The 11795-nt window shown below is 45.2% G+C and overlaps 1 protein-coding gene across 1 annotated transcript; it reads right to left on the bottom strand.

Annotated features, from left to right (window-relative positions):
- Nucleotides 1-3053: 3053 nt before the first annotated feature.
- On the bottom strand, nt 3054-9280 carry Il1b (interleukin 1 beta). Its single transcript, XM_050134496.1, has 7 exons — nt 9215-9280; nt 8864-8925; nt 8288-8336; nt 6522-6723; nt 5817-5981; nt 4578-4708; nt 3054-3803 (listed from the first exon to the last, which is right to left on the bottom strand). The coding sequence occupies exons 2-7, from the start codon at nt 8908-8910 to the stop codon at nt 3594-3596; spliced, it is 804 nt and encodes a 267-aa protein (XP_049990453.1). The 5' UTR covers nt 8911-8925; nt 9215-9280; the 3' UTR covers nt 3054-3593.
- Nucleotides 9281-11795: the final 2515 nt, after the last annotated feature.

The following is an 11795-nucleotide window of genomic DNA, read 5'->3' as shown; positions in this document are numbered from 1 at the left end:
CTGGAGTTGGTGAGCTCCCATTAGCTCAGGTAAACTGTTTCAGTGGGTGTCCCCATCAAGGTCTTGACCTCTTGGCTCATATTCTCACTTCTCCCACTCTTCAACTGGATTTTGGGAGTTAAGCCCAGTGCTCTGCTGTGACTCTCTGCCTCTGTTTCTATCAGTTGCTAGATGAAAGCTCTATGGTGACATTCAAGATATTCATCAATCTGACCAAGGACAAGGCCAGTTCGGGCACCCTCTCCTCTATTGCTTAGGGTTTTAGCTGGGGTCATCCTTGTGAATTCCTGGTAATTTCTCTAGTGCTAGGTTTCTTGCTAGCCCCATAATGGCTCTCTCAATCAAAATATCTCTTTCCTTGCTGTCATCTCTGTCTTTCCTCCATCTCGACTATCCCATTTCCTCAAGTTCTCCTCCTCCCTTCCCTGCTCCTCTCCCTTTCCCCTTCTACCTTCTCTTCTCCCCCACCCTCATGCTCCCAATTTCCTCTTTCTAGTTGGATCTGTGTGTCCTTTTCTTAGGGTTCACCTTGTTACTTAGCTTCTCTATGATCCTTTGCTTTACAGCTAGTATCCACTTATGAGTGAGTACATACCAGGCTCATCTTTCTGGGTCTGGGTTACCTCACTCAGGATGTTTTCTTCTATTTCATTCATTTGCATGCAAATTTATGTTTAGCATCTTTAGCCATCAGGGAAATGCAAATCAAAATGACTCTGAGATACCATTTTACACAAGTCAGAATGGCTAAGATCAAAAATACCAATGATAGCTTATGCTGGAGAGGATGTGAAGTAAGGAGAACACTCATCCATTGCTCGTGGGAGTGCAAACTCATACAACCACTCTGGAAATAAATAAGTATGGCAATTTCTCAAAAAATTGGGAATCAACGTACCTCAGGACCCAGCAATACCACTCTTGGTCATATATCCAAAAGATGCTTAATCATACTACAAGGACATTTGTTCAACTATGTGCATAGCAACATTGTTTATAATAGCCAGAACCTGGATGCACCTCAACCAAAGAATGGATAAAGAAAATGTGACCCATCTACATATTACACATCAGCGGTAAAAAAAACAAGCTTTTAAGCACTGACATTTCGGTGTTTGCTTTTCTGTGACTGGTCATTTAAATTCTTTTGTTCTGGAAAAAAAAGCTTTAGTTATTGTTATTTTCCATCTGAGAAGTGGATACATTCACAAGATTAAAAAGATTAAACTCTGTGGAAAGCATACAGAGAGGGCTTTGTTCCTAGGCCTGCTCATGTATGTTTTATTTCCTGGATCTTCTCAGTGACTTTATTGGTTTCTTATGTATCCTCTAGAAATTTCTGATCAAATCTGAGCACAACTGGATGGTTTTGCTTTTCCCTCTGCTCTCTGTGATGTTAGCGTTTCTGCTTGTTTTGGAGAGAGTTCCGTATCGATACAGAGAGCCGGGTCTTTGCTCATTCTTTAGTTCTGCCTCGAGTCTTTAACCAGTCTTTTGTTGGTACTGAGTTAGTTCCAATTATTGTCAGTGATCTGTGTAAGATGAACAATTCTGATTCTGTGTCATTTCATATAGGTCATATACGTTCATAGGTGCATTCTCAGCAGTAAGATTGCTGCTGGGACAAAGTGAAGTACATTTGTGACTGTCAGTCATCCACTATCACATTTTCTTCCATAGATGTCATACTTCCATGTATAATATTTAACAGTGGGGTTTCCCTACAGTTTCGTCAACAGGGCGTGTGAAACCTTTGATTTTTGTCATTCAGGTAGGAACACATGAGTAGGTGAAAGTACTTCTAAGTTGACTTTCTTCTAATGAGTAACGTTGAGTAACCCTTGTTCTGCCCAGGATCCCATGGCATTTCCCCTTTTGTGATCAGCCTAGCCTGGTAATAGGCCTGAGCTTATTGTTCTGTTGGATAGTCATCGTATTCTTCCTCTAATGTTTTGAAGGGCTCTTCGTGTGTTCAGGAAATCATCCCTTAACTTGGGATGAAGCACAGCTTTCTTTTTCTGTAACTTGTGTTGTGTTTTGACTTTGCTTTTGGCTAGTCTCAATTTGTCTGTGCATCGTTTATTCTCCTATCCCCACGATAGGATATGATCTCCTATCATTCACTCGAGTTCCTGTATCTGATGCGCCCGTACCTCATTTTTCCAACTTGTCCTTGTTTCTTTAGATATGATGCAAATGTCACCCTCCTTGACTTACCATCTCTCCTTCCAGACCCTGTAGCTCCGTCCTAGCTACTCCTCTTAGACTTTATCTTGTCTCTATGTGTCTTGTTGCCTTAATTTTTATATCTGACCATCTGTTTATTCCATTCTTCTACCCACTTATCTCCTATGGAAGTAGGATGCTTAACTTATTCATTAAACATTTGTTTGTCTGTGGGCTAACTGACTAGGCAAGTCAATTGTTACCACCAACTCTTACTCCCTTTAAAGTTTCAGCTGATCTTATTTTTCAGATGAATTGTGTGCAATGAAAATCCCTTTGTGTGTGTGTGTGTGTGTGTGTGTGTGTGTGTGTGTGTGTGCGCGCGCGCGTGCGCATGTGCGGGGGTAAAGACTAAAGATCAAAATCAGTCATCTCCCTCATTTGCTTAAACAGGATCCCTCAGTGGATGCAGATACCCACTAGACTGACTGGCTAGCAAGCCCTGGGAATCCTCCTGTTCCAACGTCTCTGGTGCTGGGATTACAGGCATGTGCCACCATATCAGGTTTTTTATATGGATGTTGGGGATCTCACTCAGGTCCTCAGGCTTGCATGGTAAACACTTTACTGGTTGAGACATCTCCCTAGCCCTTGAATAGCCTTTAGAAAGAGAGAAAGGAAGAAAGGAAGGAAGGAAGGAAGGAAGGAAGGAAGGAAGGAAGGAAGGAAGGGAAAAAGAAGTTTAGAGGGTGAGAAGGCTTCTATCTGTGGTCAAAGATGTGTCTAGGGTACTTTGTCGTTCTCAGCTGTGAGGAATGGGCTTCTTGACCTCCAGTGAGAATTCTCACTTTTTTTTCTCTTTCTGTGTAAGCTCCAAGAGAAGTCAATAACCAGGCTTAAAGTTTCTTGCTTTAGTAAATTTTATTTCATACTCATCAAAACAATGTGCTAATGCTTCATTCATAAATTTTCTCATCTATGTAATATGAGCCTCTTTATTCTCAGCTTCAATGAAAGAACTCAGCTCAGACCATGCACTGGATCCAAATCCAATTTATTCCATATCATGGAAAACTAAATATTTTTTTGTAGGCCTGCTTCATGTTCCCCTTGAATTAAGTTAAATATATCAACCAATCAATAAATACATAAATAAACAGGCAAATAGTTGCCCATCAGAGGCCAGGAAGAAAAGACAGGCTTTCTCTATATAGAATGTGCCATGGTTTCTGTCAAGGTGGCTCTGAAAATGCAGGAGAGGTGAGAAAGACCCGGCTCTGCAGAGGACTAAAGAGTCCCCTGGACACAGAGCTGTCCCTTCATTGGTGACAAGAGAGTTCTATCCTGGGGAAGGCATTAGAAATAGTCCAGACTATTTCTTGTGTCAGCACTAAGGGTTGAGGCTTCATCCAACACACATGGGCCTCCTAGGAAGATATGGATTCCATGGTGAAGTCAATTATATCCTGGCCGCTGTTGTTTCCCAGGAAGACAGGCTTATGTTCTGCTTGGGAGGTGCTGATGTACCAGTTGGGGAACTGCGCAGACTCAAACTCCACCTTGGATTTGATTTCTATCTTGTTGAAGACAAACCGCTTTTCCATCTTCTTCTTTGGGTATTGTTTGGGATCTAAACTCTGCAGAAAAATAGGAAGAAGAAATTTGTGTGTGTGTGTGTGTGTGTGTGTGTGTGTGTGTGTGTGTGTGTGCGTGACAGAAGGAATAAAGCTACCACGGTAGCCATGTTCTCAGGGCTGCCGGGGAGGAGACTGACGAACAGGTTGTGGGATTAGGGGCCACATTCTTGACTGCTGGACCCCATCTTTCTATCCAAGCATCGAAAGAACCCTTTGTTCTCTCTGAACCCAAAGCCCGAGGGGGGGGGATAGTGGGTGGAAATATTTTAAAAAGTGGAAATTATATTAAAGCTTCCAAGACGACTTAGTTTCCAGGGACTTTGTCACATTTTTTCCCCCTAAAGTATGAATGGCATCAGCTTTTGGTAGGAATGCTGCAAGACGTAGGAATGGACCAGAGATGGATGGTGATTCCCAGTGACTGAGTAGTTCTCCAAACTCTCCTCCACCAAATGAGAAAAAACAAAAACCAAAACCAAACTGTAGCTACAGGCAACCTTCTCAGCCTTGACCCTGCATGATGTGTTGGGGGTCAGAACAGTGCAGGACATGATGAGATGAGAACAGCAAAATGGCTTCGTTTCTCCCACGGAGGGAGTGAGCTTTGCATGCATTTAAAAGTTATGCTCCTTATATTCTATATTTATGTAACTTGTCGAGAAGACCTCCTACATTTTCTGGAAGGCAGGGCAGGCGGATGTCTGGGAAGTACAGGAAGGCTGAGCTGAGCGGCTTAGGAGAACAAGGGGGTGTGGCTTCTCTGGCTTCACTCACCTCCAGCTGCAGGGTGGGCGTACCACCTTTCAGCACACAGGACAGGTACAGATTCTTCCCCTTGACTCCCAAGGCCACAGGGATCTTGTTGTTGCTTGTTTCCCCCTGCACGTAGCTCATGGAGAAGATCACTGCAGGAAGGAGAGCAAACTGGGTCAAGGATACAGCCCTGCTGGGAGGACGCAAGCCCCAGACTTGACAAAGTCCATACAGTCCTCTGTGGGGACCCAGAAGGAGCTTCCCTGGGTACAGACAGGACTAGCAGGGCTTCGCATAGATAGTAGCAAGGTCAGGAGGCTGCTCCAGACTTTCCTCAAAACCTCTTAGTAGCAGTAATGAAGAGGGGAAAATGAGGCAACTTTTAAGCTCTAAGGAATGAAGCTCTTTCATTGGCAGGCTGTGTGCCCATTAACATGAGAAGTTAATTTGGTCACCATGGAAACAGGTAAAGCTATGCTCCTACAAGCACTCAGGGCCAGCACTCTTTGAGGACTATAGAACAGCAAGTGGGACCAACTGGCTTAGCCGGGGGAGTGGCTTCAAAAAAGAGACCCATTTTGATCTTAGTCACAACAATCTCAGTGGGAGGCCCCTGGCCACTGCCATGACTCCGTTATAGAGAAATATGATTATCTTCACCTGGACAAGAGCAACAGCTTCTTCCAAGGCGTCTAAGATCAGAAGCCAAGGAGAAGCCCTGGAGAAGCCGCTGCTGTCAGCTGGTGCCCCCTTGCCACAGTGGCGTGGTGCCAGGTTTGTCCCTATATCTACAGATGCCCTCACCACACTAGAAACACTTGTTATTATCAAAGAGAAATGTAAGTTCCTGATGGCCAGTAACTTTCCCTACAAGGAACCATGTGGTTTTGTGTGGGAAGGATGTCAGGGCAAGGGGACAGGACTGGAAACAGAAATGGACATATCAATTATCAACCACAGTTTAGCCTCAAAGTGAGGGAAATATAACCCACAGGCAGTTATGGCATGGCCATCAAATGATTGCACGCTAATGGAGCATTGGCAATGTGCTATCCCTATATCCCTATGTGGCTAGACTGTTAAGTGGTCATTCTATCTATCATCTCTATCTATCATCTCTATCTATCTATCTATCTATCTATCTATCTATCTATCTATCTATCTATCTATCTATCTTTGCTGTCGTGTTCCATCTTAAAACACAGAGATCTAGTAAGCATCCAGGAGGCCAGGAAGGGACATTAAGGTGTGCCTAGTTACCTTGTTGGTTTATATTCTGCCCATTGAGGTGGAGAGCTTTCAGTTCACAGGGATCAGACAGCACAAGGCATTTCTGTTGTTCATCTCGGAGCCTGCAGTGCAGCTGACGAATGGGAACATCAGCCACGAGCAGCTCTCCGTCCCAGTACTCACAGAAGAGGGGCTCTGAAAGTCGAAGAACAGACGTTGTTTAAGTGGACACTTAGAAGAGCAAGCCCAGTGAAGTGAAGCGGCAGAATTTGGTTTATTACGTGGCATCTAAGCATTCAGAGTCAAGGTTCTATTCTAATTTTTGTGGGGGCATACAGGAATCTGAAGTGGGGTGAGCAAGAACACTGGATCTGGCACCACGAGACACCCTTCAGTTGATGGCCACTCACTATAGACTAGAGGTAGTGGTCCTTAGAGAGAATGTTGCTAGTAATAAGACTAGCTCATTTAGGGACATTGCAAGACTTCAAACTCTAGTGGAAGCCAAAGTACTTAGAGAATGAATGGTCGAGTTGCAAATATGAGCATCGTTAAAACATTCTTCTAAGTTGATTAGCTAGAGACCTAACTAATTCACTTTGGAGACTTCCTTGCTTCCTTCTAATGTCTACCATTAAGGGTCTTCCGCCTGAGGAGGGAAGTTGCCTGCTAAGAGGCGGATGGAGAAGGAGCAGAGGAAAGGTCCACTGTCTGTCCTCTGCGCTCATCAAGTACCTTCTTCAAAGACGGAGGAAAAGAAGCTTCTCAAGTCCTCATCCTGGAAGGTCCACGAGCAAGGGGCAGGAATGTTCCACAGCTTCTCCACAGCCACGATAAGTGATGCCACCTGCCTGAAGCTCTTGTTGAAATGCTGCCGGGAGATTTGGAGCTGGATGCTCTCGTCTGGACAGCTCAGGTCAACCGCTTGGAAGCAGTTCTGTGGAGAAACCAGGCGGAGAGCACGTTAGGTCACCAGACCAGGGAACCGCAGAGAACTCCAGGGGGCCCTGGGAGATACCAACCTCTTAACCACAACCCCTCTGTCTCTAGAGCCCAGAGGACTTAAGTGGTTTTCCCAGGGCATGTGACAACCAGACACAGGCTTCCTGGCATTCCCAATACCAAACCCCATTTCTACTTTATTTTCTTGTACAGACCTCTCCTCACCATAGAATTACACCCACTTAAAGCTTTCCTCTTTTGGAGTCCTCATTGCTCTCACACCACACTTTTTATTTCTCACGACAACGTGTTCGTGCTATCTTCTATCCACTCGCCATCCCTCAGCAAGCTCTCGACTGTTTCCCACACACCGCTCTCCTCAAAGGTATGTGGCAGACACTATAGACAGAGCTTCTGCCTGTGACATGTGCTATCCCTCTCCTGTTCTTCAGAGAAACACCACATTAAGGCCTAACCAAAGTTGCCTTGAGGCATGACAGTAGTTTCGAAGGTTGAAGGACAGTGATGGATACTTTTAATAATATGAAGGGAAAACTGATCGGGAGAAAAGTTCCTGTCCAGAGCAAAGGCTCCCACCGAGAGCCCAGGCTTTAGAGCAGGCAGTGGGGCCACAGCCTGGCGGAGAATGTCAGGGGCTCCACCTAGGGCTGGGTTAATCAGTTATAATGGCCTTTAAAAGGTACTCATTTAAGACTGAGGACTGGATTTTGCAGCTGGGGAGGGCTGTCATGAACTTGAAGAAGAAAAAAAGGTCGGAGAAAAGCAGTTGCCTGCTGACCCAGGCAGTGATCTGGCTGGGCAGATGCTGTGCCACGTTAGAGAGTTAGCGTGGAAAAGGGAAGGGACAGTTGGGACGTCCCCATGACTCTTCACGAGAGTGAGTCTGGGAAGTGCCCACACGCTAGGATGGACTTGGCCAGCCCTGGAAACATCTCAGAACTGAAGGTTGTTGCAGAATGCCGACATCTCAGCAAGCTTCAGGCTCAGGCCCCATGTTTTTGAGACGAGAAAGGGCACAGTGCCCTGTCTACGGTCACACAGCAGTTAAAGGTCTTGTCTAAGGTCACTATTTATTTTTTTAAAAGATCCCAATTAATCTCTTTGTTTCTATCGCTGGTTTCTTATTGTCTTATTCTCTTCCCTAGGAAATAAGAAACTATTCTACGGTAGAGAAGTAAGATGTGCCAACTCTCAAGGTTCCCCCTCTCTGTAAAGCTTCTGGAGTCTGACCAAGCGTTCAGAGCAGGCTTCATTCATTTTGAAAGGAGGACTCGATGTGTGTTGAAGACTTGACCGTCTTCCTAGCATAGAACACCATGATCACCATCGGCTGTTCTTGCTGAGTGACTGCAGCCTGGTGGAGCTGTGTGGGAGCTAGGTCAATGTGTGGGCTGTCTGTGTCCGTGTCATTCTAAGAGGTCAACTGGCACCATCACGAATGCCCTTGGAGATAGGCAGTCCAGTGTCCCTCACCCTGTTTGGAGATTTTCCCATTCCAGAGCCCTTCCTCAGGTTGGGAGCTAAGACCCAAGTCTCACCTTCATCTTTTGTGGCCTGTCAACCTCAAAGAACAGGTCATTCTCATCACTGGAATGAAAACAGATGTTGGTTAAGTTATGTCTCCTTAGCAATACTATGCATACAAATCTTCATTGTTTAATAAGCCTACATATAGAGTACACCCAAAGCTTCTTGAAGACTATGGCAAGTTCTATAGTGTTCTATAGTCTTGAAGCAGATTCCGGACTAGGTAAGTGGGTACTCTTGGTGCTCTCTGTTGGATTCTAACACCTAAAATCTAGACTAGCAGAGTTAGCTAAAATCTGAGCTCTACCCCTTGCTTCCAAGCCAGACTTTGTAAATGGGTCTCCTGTCCTGTCCATGTGGAAGTTGCATCTGTAGGAGTCCCTGTAGTGACAACACCTAAGTCTCAAGGCTGGACTTGGTAGACACATTAGTGACAAATCAGGCTTTACTCAAGGTTGACTTGAATTCTGACAGCCATCGAAGGATTGTCCCCGATCTGGGGGACAATCTGGCCTCTGAGCGTGGACAACCCTTCATTCCTGAAATTAGAGCCCTGGACACACGACCCTCTCAAGCTCCCCACTGACCTCTGGAAAGCTGCCATTTCACAGTTGAGTTCAGGAACAGTGGCCATGGCTGCTTCAGACACCTGAGTGAAGAGAGAAAGTGAGGAACTGTATTAAAGGGTCCCAGCATTAGGAAGGTTGAGAACCACTGCTCTAGAAGAAACAACTTTCGAGGAGACAGATACCACTTAGGTGTCAGCTGCTATATAAACAGCATTCATTTTCAGAGTATTTCACAAGCCATAGCCTTATAGCTATTAAAAAAAAACAGTATAAAGAGAGGGAGGGAAAGAGGAAAGAGGATAGGGATGGGGGGAAAAGAGAGAGAAAGAACCCCTCTCTGAGGACTTAGTTGTGAGAGGGAAACCTTACTTGCACAGGAAGCCTGGCTGGAGAGGAGTCCTGATCAACCTGTTCAGCCTCGAGCCACGGCACGGTTTGCTGTCCGCTAGTTCTCCTCGCGGCTTTATAGTCTTCAAAAGCAGAAGTGAGGAGCTGAGAAATTTTCCCTTGGGTTAGCTGATTTCACAACCACGCCGAAGGTGCAGGAAGGGAGAAGCTTGATGGGAACTCCTAGGGGACGGGGCTGTTGTTAGCCTGCAGAAATACTTTCTAATCCCTGGAAGTGCAAGGGGTGGCAAACCATGACACATTTGCAAGTGTGTCACTGTGGAAACAGGCATCATTTTTCTCCGAACTGTGGTGCAGATGGGGGTCAATATTAAAATACTGGGTTTTCCTGGGATAGCTGAATGCTTTCGGTTAGGATGTCTGGAACAAAGGACAAGGCAGCTGCATGCTCACTAATCTATTACCGCTCTTGCCTCCCAGCTGGTGTTTGATCACCGTGTGTGATGCTCCTCCAATAGTCCTCCTGGTCTGGCTTGAGAGACCCTGTGCTCTACTACAGAAGCCCTCCATCAATTGTGTTGACAGGGACGTCTGGAGAGACATTTGCCCTTTCTTATATCGGGCAGGGACACACAGTATGCAGGCATCTGTGTACTGGCCATAGCGTAGGGGAACCCTGGCGGCAAGTTTATACACTCCGGTAATGTCAGGGAGCAAGGTGCCCCAGCCAGTCTCATGATGAAACCCTATCAGTGCTTTGTGGTCATCAAAATGAGCCTGAATTAAGGTGTATCATCAAAGGTGGTGAATGAGGCATATGATATTCACAATCACAGCCCATCTTGGAAAGTGTAGAGATAGTCGTTGCTTAAAAAATGTTTTGGCAAATGTTGTGGAATATTAGTTAAAGATGTGTTACATTTGATTATGCCATGGACTATTTGTTTAATGATGCAAAGATGTATTACACCCTTCTATGTTGCATTTGTTTAACTCTGTGAAGCTATGCCTGTCTAAGTTACTTTGCCTATCTAAAACATCCGATTGGGCTAATAGAGCTGAACAGCCAATAGTGAGGCAGGAGAAGGGATAGGCACGGCTGCCAGGCAGAGAGAATAAATAGGAGGAGAAAAGCAAGAAGAGGAGAGGAGGATGTCAGGGGCCAGCCACCTGGCCACATAGCCGGTCATAGAGTAAGAAGAAAAGAAAGCTATAGAAAGGTAAAAATCTCAGAGGCAAAATGTAGTTAACAGAGACGGGATAATTTAAGTCAGAAAATATGACTAGAAGCAAGCCAAGCTAAGGCTGGGGATTCATAAGTAAAAATAAGTCTCCATGTACTTATTTGGGAGCTGGGCCGTGGGCCCCCAAAGAGTAAAAACAAACAAGACAAACTGTTAAACCTATAGGCAAATTCTGGTTTCTCTAAGATTCTGGGGAGTTTAAATCTCTTGATAATACCATGCATTGCTGCACTGTTAACTCAGAGAGCAGCAGAGTGCCTGCCCAGGGCCAGTCTTCCTGCCTGGACTGAATAAGCATCTAGGTCATATAAATGATGCACACAGTTCCTTGGGTACAGTCGTCATTATAGAGTCCTCAGTGGAAACCTAACTCATTCTCTGGTCCCTCAGAGAGTCTATGGACACCAGTAGAGCCAAGTCTAGCACAGTGCCTGGCATATGAATGCAGGCAGGGCTAGGCGGTGGTGGCGCATGCCTTTAATCCCAGCACTCAGGAGGCAGAGGCAGGTGGATCTCTGTGAATTAGAGGCCAGCCTGGGCTACAAGAGCTAGTTCTAGGACAGTCTCCAAAGCTACAGAGAAACCCTGTCTCGAAAAACAAACAAACAAATGAATGCAGGCAGGAGGGGCTGGCTTGGGGAAGCAGGAATTTGATAGTGTGTTCATTCAAATGAGCTTGTCCATTGTATGTTTTGGGTACTGAGCTTATTCTTCAGCACTCAAGGAAAATATGCAGAGAGCATTGCAAGCAGGAAGACACCAGACTCTACTATGGAACAAGGTTTGCTCACCTAGCGGCCTTCTTTTGGCTAATTTGGCTCCCAGTATCTCAATTTCAGGAAGGCAAACAGAAGGATCCCATCTTTGATCAACTGAGTTTGATTTGAAATCTGAAGACAGTTTAGGGTCTCAGTTTCATCTGAGTTTGGTGAACAATAATCAGTTATCAGCACTGAGACCTTCAAAACTTAATTAATTAATCAATTGTCAGGCTAGGCTTGGTGGAGGCTCGGTGGTGCATGCCTTTAATCTCAGCACTTGGAAGGCAGAGGCAGGTGGATCTCTTTGAGTTTGAGGCCAGCCTCGTCTACAAGTTTTGCTCCAGGACGTCAGAGCTGTAACACAGAGAAATCCAGTCTCAAAAAACCAAAAAACCAAAACCACAATAACAAAAAGGCCCCTGCTATTGCCTTTTGTCAGGTAGTGGTGGCACATGATATTATTGTTGTAAACTTTCTTTTTATTTATTCTATGTGTCTTTTACATCACATATCTTGATCTCATTCATTTCCCCATCCCTTTGAATCCACCCTCTGCACCTCCTGCAAATACAACAAAATTTAAGAGAAAAAAAAAGG

The sequence above is a fragment of the Alexandromys fortis genome, unplaced genomic scaffold, assembly GCF_014885135.2.
Source record: "Alexandromys fortis isolate MF-2015 unplaced genomic scaffold, M_Fortis_MF-2015_v1.1 scaffold_6, whole genome shotgun sequence".
NCBI lineage: Eukaryota > Metazoa > Chordata > Mammalia > Rodentia > Cricetidae > Alexandromys > Alexandromys fortis.
This window is presented reverse-complemented; position numbering and strand designations above follow the sequence as displayed.